This window comes from Meriones unguiculatus, chromosome 16, assembly GCF_030254825.1.
Source record: "Meriones unguiculatus strain TT.TT164.6M chromosome 16, Bangor_MerUng_6.1, whole genome shotgun sequence".
Taxonomy (NCBI): domain Eukaryota; kingdom Metazoa; phylum Chordata; class Mammalia; order Rodentia; family Muridae; genus Meriones; species Meriones unguiculatus.
Genome location: NC_083363.1, coordinates 24,117,935 through 24,136,434, shown reverse-complemented (window position 1 = coordinate 24,136,434; position 18,500 = coordinate 24,117,935). Strand labels below are relative to the sequence as shown.

Genomic DNA, 18,500 nt, shown 5'->3' with positions numbered 1-18,500 from the left:
AAAAAATTTTATTTTACATGTGTAATTTTTATCATTCTATCAGCTCTGCTCTTTTGAGACGGGATCATTGTAAATTCTGGCTGGCCTGGAACTCAGAGATCCATATGCCTCAGCTTTCCAAGGGCTGGGATTAAAGGTGTGCATCACAATGCTGGGCCAGTTCTGTTCCTTCCAGAGCCCTGGCTGATATAGGCAAAAAACGGTGGCTTTACCTGATGAGCCATTTTGCAGGTCCTACTTAACTATTTTGTTCAAAGGGGCTATCAACACTTAATGAGGGTTAAATTAGATGTAGCATCCCAAGTACTGTTTACTGCTCAGAACTGCTCAGTAAACTTGCTTCTTTTGTTTAGAAAATTAAAAAATAAAGAGACACTATCCCAAGGCAGGGAAAACAACTTAAAACAACGACTTGATGGCATCCACCTAGGCTGAGGTCACCAAAGTCTACTGTTCTACACTCTACTTATATCTAGCATCTTCCGCTTCTGACGTCCCAGGTACGTCTGAAAACTTGCGGGGATTGGAAGCCCCGGGCTGAAGTAGCCGCTCAACTAGGGGACAGAGGCCCGGGCGGCCTGACATGCATTGCCACGTCTTTCGCGGCTTGAGAGCTTTCAGGGCGGGGCAACACCCGGAGCGTACGTCACGCCTTTAGGCCCGCCTCTCCGCTCCCTGAGTGGCTCTTAGGGTGGTACCCACAGGGCCGAACGGCATGACGCTTAGAAGGGGCGGGATACGTGCGTGCCCGGAAGTCTCGGGGAGGAGCGTGACGTGCATCCGGCGCGTAGCTGGCGGTCCCGGGTACTGCTGGTCTGTGTGTTCTGAGGGAGGGTCGCGCCGCCAGCCACCGCCGGAGGAGCACCTCGGGCCGTGAGTCGGGGCCTGGTCGGAGGAGGCGGCGGTGGGGCCGCGGGCCTAGGCGGGCGGCAGCAAAGGTCGGGGCGGGGGCGGCCGCGGAGGGGCTGGGTGTGGGGGAAGTGACACGCAGGCGGTTCCGCGGGCCGGCTCTGGGCGGGGACGGGCCGCAGCTGCGGGGTGGCGTGGCGGCTTTCTGGTTTGGGGGACGCCTTCGTGGCCGAGGACTCTTGTTCCTCGGTGAGGGGTAGCTGGAGCCGTGGGCGCTCATCCTTAGGTTCTGCAGTCCCGGGGCCCACGCTGGCAGCGAGTGGGAGCTCGAGCCCCGCGTTCAGCCTCTGGGCATCCGACGCCCCGTCTGGAACCCAGTGTTCGCTTCTTTCACCAGCACCTCCTCTTTTTTTTTCTCTGCATGGAAAAAAAAATCCCTCTTGGGCATTTATCATTTTTGCCCAGGTGAGGATAGTAACAAATACCCTTTCCCAGTATTCTCCCGTGCTCAGGTGTTTCCTCAGTACCTGGGCTCCATCTGCTCAGGTTGAGAAAAGAGGTTTAGGGGGAATTGGCAAGAAAGCTGATCTTTGACATTTACCGCTCAGCTACATAGAACTAATAGCTTGCTGCCTTCTACCCCAGGTTCATCAGGAGTAAATACATATAAGTGATGAGTACAGTTTTATTGCCTAATGGTCATTTTGGAACTTCTCTCATGTTTGTTTCCATCACGCTTGATGTTTGCACGTTTTTATTTTAGCTTCAGGAATAGTGTTGTTTTTAATGTTCTTAACATTCCAAAGATGAGAGGGTAGCTGGAGATTGGAAAATAAAGTTTCTTTAGTAAAAATACCATCTGAAAAGTGTGTTCTTAGGACGATTATCAAATATGTAGGTGGTAGGTTAGGGAAGTACGTTCCCTTTACCGGAAGTTTTGTGATTGGAATAGTACATGTGCAGGAAAGGCTTTGTGTTTAGGTGAAAGTTTTAAGTCCTTGGAACTGACTGCGCTGCACAGTCTAAAACAAGACAGGTAGCCTAAGAGTGACCACCACATCTTGATCATTTTAAATGAGGTCATAGATTTCTGCTTGCTAGAGTTGGTGAGAGGGTGAAATGAGGTATGTGTGCGGGCATTGTATAAATTCTAAGGTTGTTGGAAGAATTGGCTTAGATCCTGAGATGTGGAGGACAGAGGAGTCAGCAAAGCCATCTCCTCAACTTTGGGCAGCAGTACAAAACAACTCCTGGGGTAGGAGTTACTACATTTTAACATCACTGAAGAATTCATTTTAATACTTTTCCTGTATCATTTTTGTGGGAAGAATTTACAGGGATTTTAAAGCATGGACTGAAAAGGAAAATAAGTAAACAAAACCAAACCCTAAAGCTTCACATTTGTAGAATTGACCAGGTTAAGAATACTTGCTTTCCTTTGTTTTTTTGGGGGGTAGGGGTGGGGGGCGGTTGAGACAGGGTCTCTGTGTAGTCCTGGAACTCTGTAGACCACGCTGGCCTCAAACTCCCAGAGATCTGCCTGCCTCTGCCTCCCAAGCACTGGGATCCTAGGTATGCACCACCACTGCCCAGCCCTTTTTTTGTTTGTTTGTTTTGAAAAAGAATCTCACTTATGTAGCCCAGGCTGGTTTGGAACTATATATAGGTTAAGCTGCCACAAACTAAAGCTCATCTTCCTGCCTGAGCCTCCCAAGTGCTATGCTTAGTTGTAGTCCCATGCCCATCTTACGAATTTCTAAAGAGATGTGCTATAATTTTTGTTGTGGTTTTTTGAGACAGTGTTTCTCTGTATAGCCCTGACTGTCCTGGAACTCACTGTGTAGACCAGGCTGGCCTTGAACTCACAGAGATCCGGCTAAAAAAAAATGTTTGAAGTACTCACTATTGGCAACAAACCAGTACACATGAATTTAGAAGTGTTGTATTGAAAAGAATGGTCGCAGTGGGAGTAACAGCCTATTAAAAATGAACTGTGTTTTTCCAAGAATAAAGTGAAAAACAAAAAAGAAGCGACGGAGGCTGTCTGGTTTGGGGTATTGTAGAAGAAAGATATATTCTTTTATTTACTTGCAGTACATTTGAATTTAAGAATGTATTTGTTACTGGGTTGCTTAAAGTGCTAAATTTCCAGATAAAGCGCTCTCTCTGTCTCTCTATCTGAGTGTGTGTGTGTGTTATTGCCAAGAATCAAATCCAGGGCCATGCATGTTAGCTAAGTATACCTCCCTAACACTGAGCTAAGTTTCTAGCCTCTCTTCCATTAAATTTTTTTTTTTTTGTTTTTTAGAAGTGGGATCTCTTATGATTCAAGATGCCTTCAACTCACTGTAGAGCTGAGGCTGTTGAACTCCTAATACTCTGTTTCTGCCTCCTAAGTGCTGGGAATACAGGCGTGTGTCACCTTGCCTGGCTCCAGCCTTTTTTTTTTTTTTTTTTTGAGGCAGGGGTCTTGATGTGTAGCTTAAGCTGGCTTCCAACTCTCTGTGTAGTCTAGCCTAGCCTTGAACTTGTGTTCTTCTTGAGCCCATTTGAGTGGTGAGATTACAGGGGTGTACTACCCTTCCTGACTATTACTTAGCATGCTGAATGTGTACTGTGTGTCACAGTTTTCTGTCTTTTCCTCCACCCAAACTTGTTTTTTTTTTTTTTTTTTTTTTAATAAAAGCTTAATGGAGTAAGGATGAGGTAGGTGCTAAGGTTTACAGGTCAGACTATAGGCCTGATAAAACCTCAATAATTAGATAGTGTGCTTTCCATCTAGCATCTTTGAAGAATATAAGTGTGATTGTGCATGGTAGTTATTCCGGATGCTGAAGCAAGAGGATAGCTTAAGCCCTGGAGTTTGAAGCCAGCCTGGGCAACATAGCAGGATCCTATCTCTAAAAGATACGGAATACACATATGTATACAAATGTCTGTACATACATATCTTGTGGATAACCTGTCCTCCAGTTACTGTTTATGAAAGTTTTGTCTATTGTAGTTCCTGCCTTTTGTATAGAGTTTTGTCTTGTTGAGAAAGTGGTAATTTTTCTTTTCTGTGCTAAACTGGGCTACTGATGCAGAAATTCTATGTGACCAGGACATGGGTCTCTGAGATTCTTTACCATTCCTTAGCATTTCTAGATTCTACCTTCTAAACTGTGAATAGACCTGTCAGTGGCTTTGAGTCATACATTTTTCCCCCTAGGCTTAAAGGAAATAGGAAAAGTGGTTAAGACAGACTTGCACCAGTAATCCAATGCTACGTAGTTGAGATCCTGTCTCAAAAATAAGATGTTTACTTGCTTTGAAACTTCTTGTTATCTGTGAGTATTCTTAAATAATTTGTAAAATGGATATGTACTTGATTGTATCACAGTAGGCTTTTTTTTTAATTACTTTGTGCTTCTGTAAAATAGTATATCTTTTTGTAAGTTGAAACATACTGCAAAATGGTTAAGGGTATTTGGAGCCGAACAAACTGGGCCAGTTGATATATTTGGGGTGACATTTTTGGAGCTGTATAGAATAGTTTAATGAACCTTAAATCAGGCTGATGAACTGTTTGCTCATGGTTTTGTTTTGGTTCTTTTGTTGTTGTTTTGAGACAGAATTCCAGTGGCCTGGAACTCACTATGTGGACCAGGCTGACCAAAAATGTTTCTGCCTCTGTCTCCCAAGTGCTGGGTTATATGGATTTGTCACCAAACCCAGCTCTCATGTTTTCTACCTGGTACATCTGTTTGGCCTTTTGGTTCAGCTTTTTTGTTTTGTTTTGTTTTGTTTTTTTGAGACAGGGTTTTTCTTTGTGTTCCTGGCTGTCCTGTATCTCGCTCCATAGACCAGGTTGGCCTCTAACTAAGAGATCTGCCTGCCTCTTCCTCCCCAGTGCTGGGACTGAAGGTGTGCATCAGCACCACCTGACTTGATTCTGATTATTAAGGACACTGAATTCCTAGGAGTATTGCCAACTAGTAGACAGCAGTGTTTATCTAAGGATGTGAATGGGCAGCTGCCTGGAGGAGTACATCTCCCAGTAAAAGAAGACAATGTATCTGTAACTTCTAGTTCTCTGGATTTGCAGATTTGAGAATCCTAGAGGCTTCTCTTCAGACTGTAAAATCCTTCTTTCAAGAGTAAGGATTAGTTGGCCTATGCAAGACTGATTTTTATTTGTATGAGTGTTTTACTTGCATGCATACATGTTTACCACAGAGAGTACATGAGAGTGTTGTATCCCCTGGATCTGGAGTTAACAGACAATTGTGAACCACCATGTGGGTGCTCTAGAAGAGTAGCAAATATTCTTAACTTCTGAGTCATGTCTCCAGCCCCAGACTTTGCTTTCCTAGTCTAGAGAACTCAGGTCTGTGAACATGTGTCAGGGCTAGGGAATAAGACCTGCAGAAAAAAAAGCTAATGTTACTTTCATGTTTTACACAGGTTGTAAGCATCAATAATGTCTTTCATCTTTGAGTGGATCTACAATGGCTTCAGCAGTGTGCTCCAGTTCCTAGGTAAAGCTATTTTCATGAAACACATTATAGGTTGCAACTGTATTTCCTCAAACAATTTGTATCTAAGCTACCTTTGTTGAGAAGACCATTAAGACTTTCGTTTCTCTTGCAGGACTCTACAAGAAATCTGGAAAACTTGTCTTCTTAGGTTTGGACAATGCAGGCAAAACCACTCTTCTTCACATGCTGAAAGATGACAGACTAGGCCAGCACGTACCAACACTACATCCTAGTAAGTTTCAGAATGCCAGGTAACCTTTTGATGGTCAGTGTCATGCATGGAGGATGAATCCCAATCAATGTAGTGCTTTCACTAACTGGAAGCTAGCTTACTATAGACAGACTCCGGTCACATACTCTGCATCCCTTGTCACTGACTTTTCTGACCAGTTCTGTAATGAAACACATATCTGATCTTAAGCAGAAAACTTGGAGATGGGGAAAATGGAGACTTTTGGGGTTAATATTTTCATCCCTGTACCCTTTTCTTTATGCAGTGAGAACTTCATTATGTTTACTTTGGTATTGGTTTTCAGTACTACCACTTAGACCTTTGGTTGGAAGTTTATTTCTTTTCCCCCCTTTTGATACTTTCAGCTTCAGAAGAACTGACAATTGCTGGAATGACTTTTACCACTTTTGATCTTGGTGGACATGAGCAAGGTAAGAGACTGACTGAGGGTATTGTGTGAGACACTGCTGCAAAACAGTGTATAATTTAACCTTTTTAAAATTGAAAAGTTGTGTGTGCACATGAATGATGTACGGCTGTACATGCCATTGTGTGGAAGTTAGGAGACAACTTTGTGGAATCGGTTCTTTTCTTCTACCTTTGCATGGTTTCTGAGGATCAAACTCAGGTCATGAGGCCTGTGGGGCAAGAACCTTTATCACTGAGTCATCTCTCCACTGCTGCTCCCCCAGCCAGCAATTTTACCTCGTGAGTTAACTTGTAGTTAGAATTAGAGTTTTACTACTTAAGTGAAGGTATTTCATCCACTTTTGTGTGTGTGTGTGTGTGTGTGTGTGTGTGTGAGACAGTGTCTGTGTGTGACAGGATTTCATTGTGTAGCCCTGGCTGTCCTAGAACTCACTCTGTAGACCAGCTTGCCTTGAACTCAAAAGAGATCTGCCTGCCTCTACCTCCTGAGTGCCAGGATTAAAGGCTGGCAATGCCTTTAATGCCAATGCCAGGCTTTTTTGTTTTTAAAGTGTTTGAGTGCTCTGTCTGCATGAACACCTGCATGTTAGAAGAGATCATCAAATCCCTTTATTGGTTGCTGGGAATTGAACTCAGGACCTCTGGAACAGTAGCCAGTGCTCTTAACTGCTAAGCCATCTCACCAGTCCCCATTCACTTTTCTTTTAGAGACAGGTTTCATGTAACCCAGGCTAGCCATGACCTTCATGCAATACTTTCAAGTCCCAGAAGCTAGGATTATAGACATGCACCACTATGCCTGAGTTTTTCTAATTTCAATAGTTTAAAAAAATGTAAATAATACAGAAAATTCTGTTTACTTTTAGATTTTGTCCAGATTTGCTAGTCATTAATACTACTAATATTCATTTTATGAATTATTTATGAGTACACCATGCCCCTAACACCCTAATACTTTGGTATCTGTTTCCCAAGAATAATAATCTTTAAGCCAGCTATGGTGGTGCACACCTGTAATCCCAGCTCTCTGGGAGGCAGAGGGAGGCGGATCTTTGAGTTTGAGGCCAGCCTGGTCTGCAAAGTGAAATCCTACATAGAGAAACCCCGTCTCGAAAAAACAAAAACCAAAACTCTTTTATGAGCTAGGTGTGGTGGTGCATGCTTTTATTACTAGTACTTGAGAGGCAAAACAAAAGCAAAAAGAAATATTTCCTTATATAATCAAAGTTGTTATTAAAGTTTTAGCTACTCAACGTGTTCTTTATCATTTGATAGTATTGTTTTTGCTGTGGACTTGGCTGCCCTGGCCTCAAATTGTTATATTCCTGTTTTTAGTTACTAAGTCTATTTTGTATACTTTCTTCAGTGGGATATGTATATGAAGGAAATTATTACTACAAGTAATTCTAAATTTTTTGAAAATTCCCAAAAGAACCCAGTGGTTATTTTGTAATTCCTTTGAACTTTTTTTTTTTTTTTTTTAATGTGCTCTGCTCATTTGAGAAGGTTGAGACATTTTCTAATACCTTTTTTGCTATGCTCCAGGTCCTTTTTCAGCCTGTGTCTCTGACTCTTAGGTTCCTGTAAGGCACTTTCAATGGATATTTGTTAATTTGCTTTTAATTTGCAGCTGATATTTTCTGTGTGTGTGTGTGGTTTTGGTTTGTTTGTTTTTGAGACAGGTTTTTACTGTGTAGCCTTGGCTGTCCTGGGCCTTGCTCTATAGTCCATGCTAGCCTCAAACTCAAGTTTCCACTTTTTTCTGCCTCCAGAGTATTGGGATTAAAGTGTGACCCATTACCATTCAGCCCACCTGTAAATTTTTTTTTAATTATTTTATTTGTTTTTAATTATTTTTAATTTTTAATTTTAATTATTTTTATTGTTTTTGTGTTTTAAGCTTTATTTATTTAGTATGCAGCATTCTGCCAGCACACCAGAAAGAGGTCACCAGACTTCATAGTAGATGGCTGTAACGACTGAGTCATCTCTCTACCCCCGTTGGCTTGTTTCTTTGCTGTGCTGGGGATCAAACTCAGGGCCTGGTACATGTTAAGCAAATGGTTTACCTTTGAGCCACACCCCCAGTTTCCCTTCTGTGTATTTTAGAAATCTACAGAGTGGATATTTTTGTTTTGAAGATCCTCAGTTTGTATTTGGCAAAACTCTAGGCACAGAAGTGAACTATTTGAGACCTGAGGATATTCTTGGAAGGCTGGGAAAAGAAACCACTACAATCCCTATGAGACAGCACTTGAGAGGCAGAGGCAGGTGGATCTCTGCCTGGCCTATCGGGCAAATTCCAGAACAGCTAGGGCTATCCAGGCAAACCCTATCTCGGAAAACAGGAAGAAAGAAATCCTATCATAGTTACTCATCTTTTACTGAGTTGACAAGTCACTCTTTAGAAAAGTTTTTGTTAGTTTAATTGAATAGAGTTTCGGGCTGGAGAGTTGGCTCAGAGTTAAGAGTATTGGCTGCTCTTCCAGAGGTACTGAGTTCAATTCCCAGCAACCACACAGTGGCTCACAACTATGTATAATGATATCTGAAGCCTTCTTGCATGCAGGTGTATGTGCAGACAGAACATTGTATATATAATAAATAAATAAATCTTTTTAAAAAGTAAGTTGAATAGTTTTTAAGTATATTAAAACACAGGATTTTGACAGTTTCTAATTGTACATTAATTTATTCTGATTATATTAGGATATTTTATTCATTTGATAATAATAGCTGGAAAAATCATATTATTAGAATCATAGAAAATAGCTATGGAGAAAAAAGATTAAAGGACATATAGTAGAAGTTTGTAACTCGAGAGACCGTTTTGATGGATGGAATATCTAGTACGTTGCTTACTTTTTCTATAATGGCTTGTGTTCTCTATATTCAGATAGGGATGTGTAGATACCTGGTGTCTTTTCTACTTTGTTCTAGAAGGCTTTGTCGCTCTTACAGGCTTAAATTCAGAGCAAGGGCATCTGGAGAATGCTGAAAGACTTGGTAGCAGATGGGAACTAAAGTTTAGTCAGTGTGCTAAAGTCAGAGAGGGGAAACGTGTTGATGAACAAAGGTTTGTTTGTTGACTGAGGACAGTGTACTTATCAAGAACATGTACCTAATAATCCTGCATTAAACCTTTTTGTTTTTATTTTGAGATAGGGTCTTAATGTGCCTACTCTGATTTTGAACTCATTTTTTTTTTACGTGTGTGTGTATGTGTATGTATGTAGACAAGGCTGTCTATGAACTCACAGGGATCTACTTGCATCTGTATCCCAAGTGCCAGGATTAAAGGGGTGTGCTACCACATTAATGTGTGTGTGTGTGCGCATGTGTGTGCATGAATGATGCCATATGTATTCAGAGGCCAGAGAGTGTCTGAATGTTGAGCTGCAGTTGCAGATGGCAGTGAAAGCCAGTGGTGCGGGGAACCAAATATGGGTCCTCTAGAAGAGCAAAAAATGGTCTTAAGTGCTGAACCTTGTTTAATGAATAAAATAAACAAGAACTTAGCAAAGCAGCACAGGCTTGTAATGAGCAGTCAGCATGGAAGTGAAAGTGAAAACTCCCACCTCCCCCTCCCACTGTCAGGGTTGATCAGGAGACCTTGCAGACATCCTTGGCCTCCTTAGTCATCCTAGTCATCCCATGAGAGCATGGAAATTATAATACAGTCTGGGTTGAGGGCACAAGCCTGAAGTCCCAGCACTAGGGAGGTGAGTGTCAGCCTGGGCCGCGTGGGAAGATCCTGTCGCAAAAAGTAAATCCCTTAAGTATAGAGAATATATAGCTCACTAAATTTAGTCCCCAGCCCCTGAGCCCCCAGATGATAGCACTTTGAAATATTCACCATGTCTTTTTGTAAAACAAAAATGCACATTATTTATTGCTGGCATCTTGGCACAGATCTGTAATTTCAGCTTCTATGGGGGGTGAGCAGAAAGGTGGACAGTTCAGGGGCATTCTAGGCTACACAACATTGTGGGACCCTGTCTCAGAACAATGACAAACAAAAAACAGTGGTTAAATATTGGAGGCTGAGTACTTGGCCTGAGAGTTTCAGATACCTGCCAGGCCCCAGCACTCAAGTCTGTCAGCACACATAACTCACTAGCTATTAGGGACTAAAACTATTTGAACAACCAAATCATTATGTTTTAACTTGGAAGTTGCAAACAAAGTTAGCTTCAGGGCCAAAACTGGTCAGTTCATATTTTCTGCATTTACAGAATTGGGACTGGTGGGGTTTAGGTAAACTGTTAGCAAAGGGGACAACCATTGTGTTACAAATGGGTGTGGAGTTGCTAGGTCTGTTTTCTCAAGGAAGGCAGAAACTCCTAGTTGTCAAGACTCACTTGGCTCGCAGGCCATCAATGTGTATCCCCTGTTCTAACTACTGTTGGCCAGGAATCGGTGAGCTTACAAGTCTCATTTCATAGACCATTAAGTTATTCACTTGTCTACTGTAGTCTTGTTGATCTACAAATTTTGTCTTTTAGCACGTCGGGTTTGGAAAAATTATCTCCCAGCGATTAATGGGATAGTTTTTCTGGTGGACTGTGCGGATCATTCTCGTCTCATGGAATCCAAAGTTGAGCTTAATGTAGGTTTATATTTTTATATTTTTTTTTTCCCTGTATTGCCCTTTGTTTTAAGAAGTGTAAACTCGGTAGTCCCAATACTTAATGTGGTCAGAGTCCTAGAAGAAAATATTTAAAATCCGAGACGTGGTTTTTTAAGTTGTATTCATTTTATGTGTATGAATGTTTTGCCTGAATCTATGTATGGGTTCTGTGTGCTTGCCTGGTGCCTGCAGGGGCCAGAGAAGAGCACTGTATTCCCTGGAAATGGAGCTGACAGGTTGTGAACAGTTGTAAACCATCATGTGGGTGCTTGGAATATTCTCTGGAAGAGCAGCCAGTGCTCTCAACTAAGAACCACAGCCTTCTCTCTAGCCCAGTGAGCTTTAACTTTTCAGTTTCCCAAGGAACTGTATTGAATTTGAGTGTTAGTTTATAGCTCCTGTGATGGGGTTAGCTGCATGGCCCAGCTTGCTCACAGCGCTCCTCAGCCCTGCCTGTTGTCCCAGCCTCATTAGTAGTACTGTTCCCTCCTTGTGGTTGCTCTTCATGTAGTCTTGGCATAGTGAAACTGAAAGGGTTGAGAGTTTTTAGGATTGATTTGTTGACATATTTTATGCATATGGGTGTTTTGTGTACATGTACAGCTGTACACCAAAAGAGGGCATCACATCCCATGGGACTTCAGTTACAGGTGGCTGTAAGCCTCCTGGGTGCTAGGAATTGAACTCAGGACCATGCCCTTAGATGCTGAGCCGTCTCTCCAGCTGAGTTCTTATATTTTGAATCTCTTTCTCCTACAGAGTCATGGGATAGGCAGGCTTTGATGGTCTTCTACCACTCTTCAGTTTTTTTACTCTTTTTGGGTTGTCTCCTTTGTTGGACTCCCTATAATGTTGCCTTATAATGTCTATTTCTTTACTTTGTACCTCGTTTTTTAAGTTTTTAAATAGTTTTTATGCATATGAGTATTTGCATGTATGTGTATGTATATGTATCACATGCATGCCTGGTACTCACGGAGGCCAGAAGAAGGTATCCCATGGAACTGGAGTTACAGAAGATTGTGAGCTACCGAGACCCAAACCCCAGTCCTTAGCAAGAGCAAGTGCTCTTAATCACTTAGCCATGTCTCCAGCACCTTTCTCTTTCATCTGATTGTTTTTTACTGTTTACTCTCCTTATCTCTCTTTTTTAATGTATGTTTCAAATGGGTCTCGTTTTGTGTGGGGCTAACTGCTTTCTTTCTTTTTAAAAAATTATTTGTTTAATTTTTAGTTTATGTGCACTGGTGTGAGGGTTTCATGTCCCCTAGAACTGGAGTTACAGATGGTTGTGAGCTGCCATGTGGGTGCTTGGAATTGAACCTGGGTCCTCTGGAAGAGCAGCCAGTGCTCTTAATCACTGAGCCATCTCTTTAATACTCGATTTAATTTTTATTTCTGTTTTATTTATTTATTTTTGAGACAGGGTCTTGTTATGTAGTCCAGCCTGGCATCTTCTTAGCCTCCCAAATTCTGAGATTACAAGAGTACACCACACACCCAACCAGTGATAGCTCTTACACTTGGTCTTCTGCTTATTTCTAAATGGACTTGATCTAAAGGGAGGTGTTGTTGAGTGTCTTCCCTTTCTCCATCCTCATCTGCACGGTAATGGCTTCAGGTGGATCTCATCCATACCTGCTGAGGCGCCCACCCCCCCTCCCCCCACATACCTCCCCCCCCCACACACTTATTTTTTAGTTACAACAACACCCTGTAAGTGATAGAACCTTTAAAGGAAACAAAGAGGGAGAGTAACTGACAAGTGGTGGTGGGAGAATCTACAATTCATGGGTTTCCAGAGTATGACCAGGATAATAGGAACAACCCAGAGCTCCATTCTGGGAAGGTTCTATCACTTACAGGGTATTGTTGTAAATAAAAAAAAAGTGTTGGGCTATATGTTATTATTAGCCCTAAGATTATCATAGCAGTATTATCTAACTAGCTATCACAAACAGTAAGACACAGTCACCTGTTAGATTTTGTAATTGCCTTACTTACCTAGGGCTGGGCAGATATTTCACTTCTACTGTCTCAGTAACCTCACTATCCACCTCCCAGTCCCCATCCAGTGCCACCCTCCTTAGCCATCCTCGTCCGAGGTGTCTTCCATCCATAATCTTATAAATACTTGCTTTTATTCGTCATCTGAGTCTTTCCACGCCATTGTTGGAATCCTTCCTCCAGGCCCAAGTGATTTTTTTTTTCTTCCTCCACCGTTAACCCATCGTGGCATCCTCCTTCCTCCTCTCTTTCCATCCGTCTGTTCCTGTGATTCTTCTGTCCTCTCCAAGCCTGGGAACCTTAGCCATGCCTACCCCATTCTGCCCTGCCCGGGTATAGGCCAGTGATAATTTAATCATCCAATCAGGTATGTCTTAGGCAGGTTTACACAACAAGGATAGTCATAACAAGACCTTGAGGGCCAGTAACCTCCAACCTCCAGCACACATGTTCTCCTTTACTCTTCCAACTCTGCTTCCTGTTAATGAGATGCAGATGTCCAGTCTTGAAAACTGTGCCAGCACTGCCTCCTCTTTTTGTCTGCTTTATTCTTTTAGACACTGATTCATTTCTTCCCAGAACCCTTCTTGCATAATCCATTAAACTGGATTTAGAAGGTCATCTCTCAGGCAAGCACTGTAGATAGACACTGTTTATCAAATCACCATCCTGAAAATGTCGATTTGCTGACTTTGTGTTCACGTTCTTTAGGATCTAGAGTAGCTTATATTTTTGGACTAGCATTCTGGTAGGTGTCCATGGCTGTCACATTTGTGTTGGAGGTTGGTCTGCAACCCATTTGCCTTGTTGCCGCACATCTGTGTGAATGTGCTAATTCAGTCGGGCATCCTAAATGTGGCTTCTTAAAGTCTCACACTTGCACAGTCACTGTTGTGTACTTTCCTCTTTTTACTTACCACGTTCCACCTATCTCAATTTTCAGTTCCATGTCTTGGCTAAGATTTTGTTGAAGCATGAGTTGCCATGTTCCCCTGAACATGCTAGTGTTGACTTTCTGTCCTGCTTCATTATGACGCTCTGTCATCTGCTATGTTCAGTTTTTACCTAGGTTTGTTAACATGAATCCGGTGCGTTTCACTTCTGTGATCTTCTTAGTACCTAATGCCAAGATGAACTGTTCATCAGATGCAAAGATGACCACATGGTGCCTTATGAAACAAGTGGAAATTGGTTTTTATTATATGATATATATGATGAGCTTTCATTTCATAAGTTGCTCACTTGGGTTTTTTTGTTTTTTGTTTTGTTTTTTTTTTAATCTTGTCTCTAGGCTTTAATGACTGATGAAACAATATCCAATGTGCCAATTCTTATCTTGGGAAACAAAATTGACAGGACAGATGCAATCAGTGAAGAAAAACTCCGTGAAATATTTGGGCTCTATGGGCAGACCACAGGAAAGGTAAGAGAAAGTCTTGAGGGAGACATGAAGAGGATACCCACATTACTTAGACATGGTGCTTTTTCTGTTCTGAGACAGGGTCCCTTCAGTGTGAATGTTTCATCAGGGACATATTCTTTAGCCAGTATCTTCCCCACTTCCTTTCCTTTTTTTCTCCCTTTTCTCGGTGATATAAAAAGGGCCTTGAGGGGCTGGAGAGATGGCTCAGAGGTTGAGAACATTGGCTGTTCTTCCAAAGCTCCTGAGTTCAAATCTCAGCAACCACATGGTGCATCTATAGTGAGATCTGATGCCCTCTTCTGGAGTGCATCTGTACATGCAGGCAGAGTGCTGTATAAATAATAAAAAAAAAAATCTTAAAACGGGGGGGGGGGCGGGGCACTTGAACACAGGACTTTTTACCTGTCTTCTAATACCTAATAAATGAAGACATGATAGAAAACGCAGTCTTTTTATTATTATTTATTTATTTTTTAATTTATGCATATGTCTGTGTACCATACATATGCAGTGCCTATGGATGTCAGAAGGTGCTGGATACCGAGGAACTGGTGTTTGAGAGATTCTTGTTAACCACCGTTGGGTGCTAATATTTATTTCTTTTTGGATTTTAAAAAATTAATTATTACTATTTTGAGTCATTACTACTAACCAGGCTTCAGTCTTTAAAGAATTTTCTGGGGCTGAGGAGACGGCTCAGCAGGTAAGAATATGTTTTACTCTTGCAGAGAACCCGTGTTTGGTTGTTAGCACCCATGTTGGACAGCTCACAACCACTTGTAGCTCTAGCTCTAGGGAATCTGACACCCATGGCCTCCATATACATTGCGCTTACCTGCACATTGCCACAGGCATCCACCTGCACATAAAAAATAAAAATAACTCTTTTAAAAAGTATTAAGATCAATCTCTGTGAATCTATTATCCCATTTTGCAAATGAGCACAGGGCTGCATAGCAAATAGATAATACAACCAGAGATAGAATTGGAATGTCCTGCATCAGTGTGCCCTACTGTCTTTACTATAATTTGAAGGAAGCCTCTGGTCTAGAAAAGCAGCCTGATGAGAGAAAATACAGAAATGTAAGCCAGGTACTTCATGTATATGTACATACTTGTTCATATATGTAGAGACCCGAGGTCAGCTTTGGCTGTTGTTCTCAGTAAAAGTATTTGGCGTTCATTTGCTGGGCTAGGTTGGCTGGCCAAGAGTTTCAGGAATCCACTTGTCTGTACTCTCTCAGCGCTAGGGTCACAGGTGTGTGGCACCGTGCCTAGCTTTTTATGTGGGTCCTGGGGAGCTGAACTGAGGACCTTACACTTGCGCAGCAGGCGCTTTGTCTGCTGAGCTGTCTTCCCAGTCCCCTTATCTTCTGCTTTAAAATTTTAATTGTCATCTGTGATTCTTTTTTCTGTAATTCCCATACCTTCGGAGTGCTGGGAGAAAAGTTGTGGGCAGCTTTGCCCAGCTAGTTCCATAGTCTTTTTGTTTGTTTTGCTTTTTAAAACAGGGTTTCTCTGTATAAGAATGCTGGCTGTCCTGGAACTTATTTTGTAGATCAGGCTGGCCTCAAACTCACAGAGATCTGCCTCTTGAGTGCTGTCATTAAAGGGGTATGTCACCATGCCCAGATTAATTTCATAGTCTTGATGCATTATCTGTGTATTTCTTATAGGTAGCTAGCTTTTTAATGGCTGAGGCATCTCTCCAGCCCTATGTATTTCTTGAAATTCTTCCAGGCCAGATGTGGTGGTACACATTGAGGGCAGCCCCAGCTACACAATGAAAACCTGCATTTATTGCATTTATTGTTTTATTTGTCTTGGTGTGAATGCTTTCTTTTTTTGTTTTGTTTTGTTTTTTTTATTTTTTTTGTTTGTTTGTTTGTTTTTGATTTTTGAAACAGTTTCTCTACCTCCCTGAGTGCTTAATGAATATACTAAAAGGTTCCAGCTTGTTTTGTCTGTTATAGAACATTGTGGGTCCATGGGCCTGGAAAGTTTTCTTCACAGTTCCTTGTCATAACTGTCCAGATGAAGTTTGGATATTCATAGCCAGTGCTTTTCAGAGATATAGGATAAGGCAGTGTGTAGAACCTGTTAATCTTTATTCTGAAGCAAGAGGCTGTGCAGAAGTCATCTGTGAATACCAGACACATTTTGCAGTTACTGTCTGTATTTGTGCTTTTGCATGTGGAGGTTCTAACCAGCCTTTCTGGGTTTTGCCTCCCTTAGGGGAATGTGACTTTGAAGGAGCTGAACGCCCGCCCCATGGAAGTGTTCATGTGCAGTGTGCTCAAGAGGCAAGGCTACGGCGAGGGTTTCCGCTGGCTTTCCCAGTATATTGACTGATGTTTGGACAGTGAAAATAAAGAGTTTTACTTCTGGACTGATCCTATTCACAGCTTCCTCATGGACTTTTCTAATAGAACAAGGAAAGCTCTCCAACCATGTCTGGCATTGAGAAGCCACGCATCTCTGTCTACGCTCATTGCCCAGTGGTGACATGTGCTCTTCTCCACTCTTGGGAAGTAACACTGCCTCCCTGCTGGTGCAGGTCAGTGTGCAGGGACTTGGGCTGGCAGGATTTGCCAGGGAAAGCTTGGTGCCATCATGGACACCTGAAAAGAAAAACACGTCTCACCACTGGTTGATTTCAAAAGAAAGTGATTCTATTTTTTAAAGAAAGTGTTGTTGATGTAATTGGTATCCCTTCTCTTAACTTTCTGAGTTCACAATTTACTTGGTCCAGATTTTCTATTCTTTTTTTTTTTTAAACTAGTAAAAGAAATTTAGATACTTCATAAAATTATGAACAGCTAGTGCTTTGGAGGCAAGAGCTCTGCTGTGTAACTGCCTTGTTGAAGGTGGCACCTGAGCACAGGCGCCAGGAGAGGACAGAGCCTTGGCCTTTCCTGGGGCAGTCTCCACTGTGGTAAGGGGAGTCCCTCATCTGGAGTGGATAAAGTGTCATTGTCACATTGTCAACTTTACTTGCAGTTACCGGTTTCAGCAGGGTTTGCTTTTATACTGTTGTGGAATTTCATCTCTGTGTAGCACCTTCCTTTCTTCACTGTAGATATAAAAAGTGACTTTTGCCTCATGAAAAGGTTAAGAACATCTCTTATTAGACCCCATGTTGCGGGTGTGTCTCAGATGCTTTTGAACGTATTCTAGGGGGACGGTTCTGAACAGGAGGACACAGGTCAGCATCAACAGCCCAAGGCTCTGAATTCTGTGAGTAGAAGACCTATTTATATCTGCTCTGCTAGCATAGCATTGGTTGAACCTAGGAAAGGCTTTCAGGGGGCCTTTGCATTTTCGTCTCCAGAAATAAGTAGAGAGAACATAAAATGGCCTACCAGCAAGAGTGAGTGCTGGTGTGAAAGCAGCAGCGGCCCCGTGAGGATCATGAACGGGATTTTTATAGCATTTGGTTTTCATGATGCCACATACAAAATTGGGTTTTCATGATGTTAACTTGATAGCCTACCCTTGGAGTAGAGTGGAGGAGATGGAATCCTGATTCCTACTTCCTTTAGTGCAAGGTGAGAAGTAGGTTCTTAGCTATGATGCTGCTGTTTTGTGATAGACTTGTGTCTAGTAGAGTGTAGGGAAGGTGGGTAGCACACTCCTGGGGAGTGAGTTCTCACTTTTTAGTTTTGAGTACTGTGCGCATGGGACAGTGTTCTGTTACACTGCCAGGTTCCCAGTGCAGAGGCTTGGTGAGGTTTCTGTCTGTAAAACGCATGCATTCAGCCACGACCAGCTGGAATGAGAACTGTCAGTGTGGAAAGGCCTGTTAAGCCTTGAGTGAGGGAATCTAGCTGGTGGCTAATGAACTGGCTAGGTAACTTGTATGCTTTTCTTTGCCTTTGCTGAAGACTGCCCACGTTTCTGTCCAGACACATGACAGGGCTCATTGCCTCAGTGTTGGTTTCCTTATTTGTCTTTTTCATTTGTCCCTAAGCGCTTGATGGCAAGCTAGAAGACTGGACTCTGTCCAGGGTGGCTCTTTGTGAAAGTGGTTTATTCTTGCCACTGGAGAAAGAGATGACTGAAAAGTGGCACCAGTCTGCTTCCTGCCCCTCACAACACCATCTTAAATAAGGTGGCCAAAAGAAGTTGCTGCAGTAAGCACAACTCCACCAGAGGGCCAGGGCCTTGTCTAGGGGCTCCAGTGAACTGAGACTCTTCATTCTGTTTATCAGAGTGCACATGTGTCCTGTTGCAGCAAAAGTAAAACTGTCATTTACAAAAGGTCAGTCTGTATCCTAAGCATTTTAATAAAAAGCTAAAATGAACTTGCCTCTTTTTCTCATTGATTTGTACATGGTGAACATGCAGTGTGACCCTTTGTTGAGAGGAAAAACAAAAGTTCTTTACATATAGGGAAGAACATTTAAAGTG

The 18,500-nt window shown here is 42.2% G+C and overlaps 1 protein-coding gene across 2 annotated transcripts; it reads left to right on the top strand.

Moving 5' to 3' along the window:
• The first annotated feature begins 722 nt into the window (after nt 1–722).
• Sar1a (secretion associated Ras related GTPase 1A) lies at nt 723–18,394 on the top strand. 2 transcript variants are annotated; one of them, XM_021649405.2, is made up of 7 exons: nt 723–873; nt 5,296–5,369; nt 5,482–5,601; nt 5,967–6,032; nt 10,536–10,639; nt 13,959–14,090; nt 16,326–18,394. In XM_021649405.2, exons 2-7 carry the CDS (start codon nt 5,312–5,314, stop codon nt 16,440–16,442), a joined length of 597 nt encoding a protein of 198 aa, XP_021505080.1. In that variant the 5' UTR covers nt 723–873; nt 5,296–5,311; the 3' UTR covers nt 16,443–18,394. The 2 variants fall into 2 exon arrangements, with proteins under 2 accessions (XP_021505080.1, XP_021505081.1); XM_021649406.2 differs by having other exon boundaries at nt 778–938.
• The last annotated feature ends 106 nt before the right edge of the window (nt 18,395–18,500 follow it).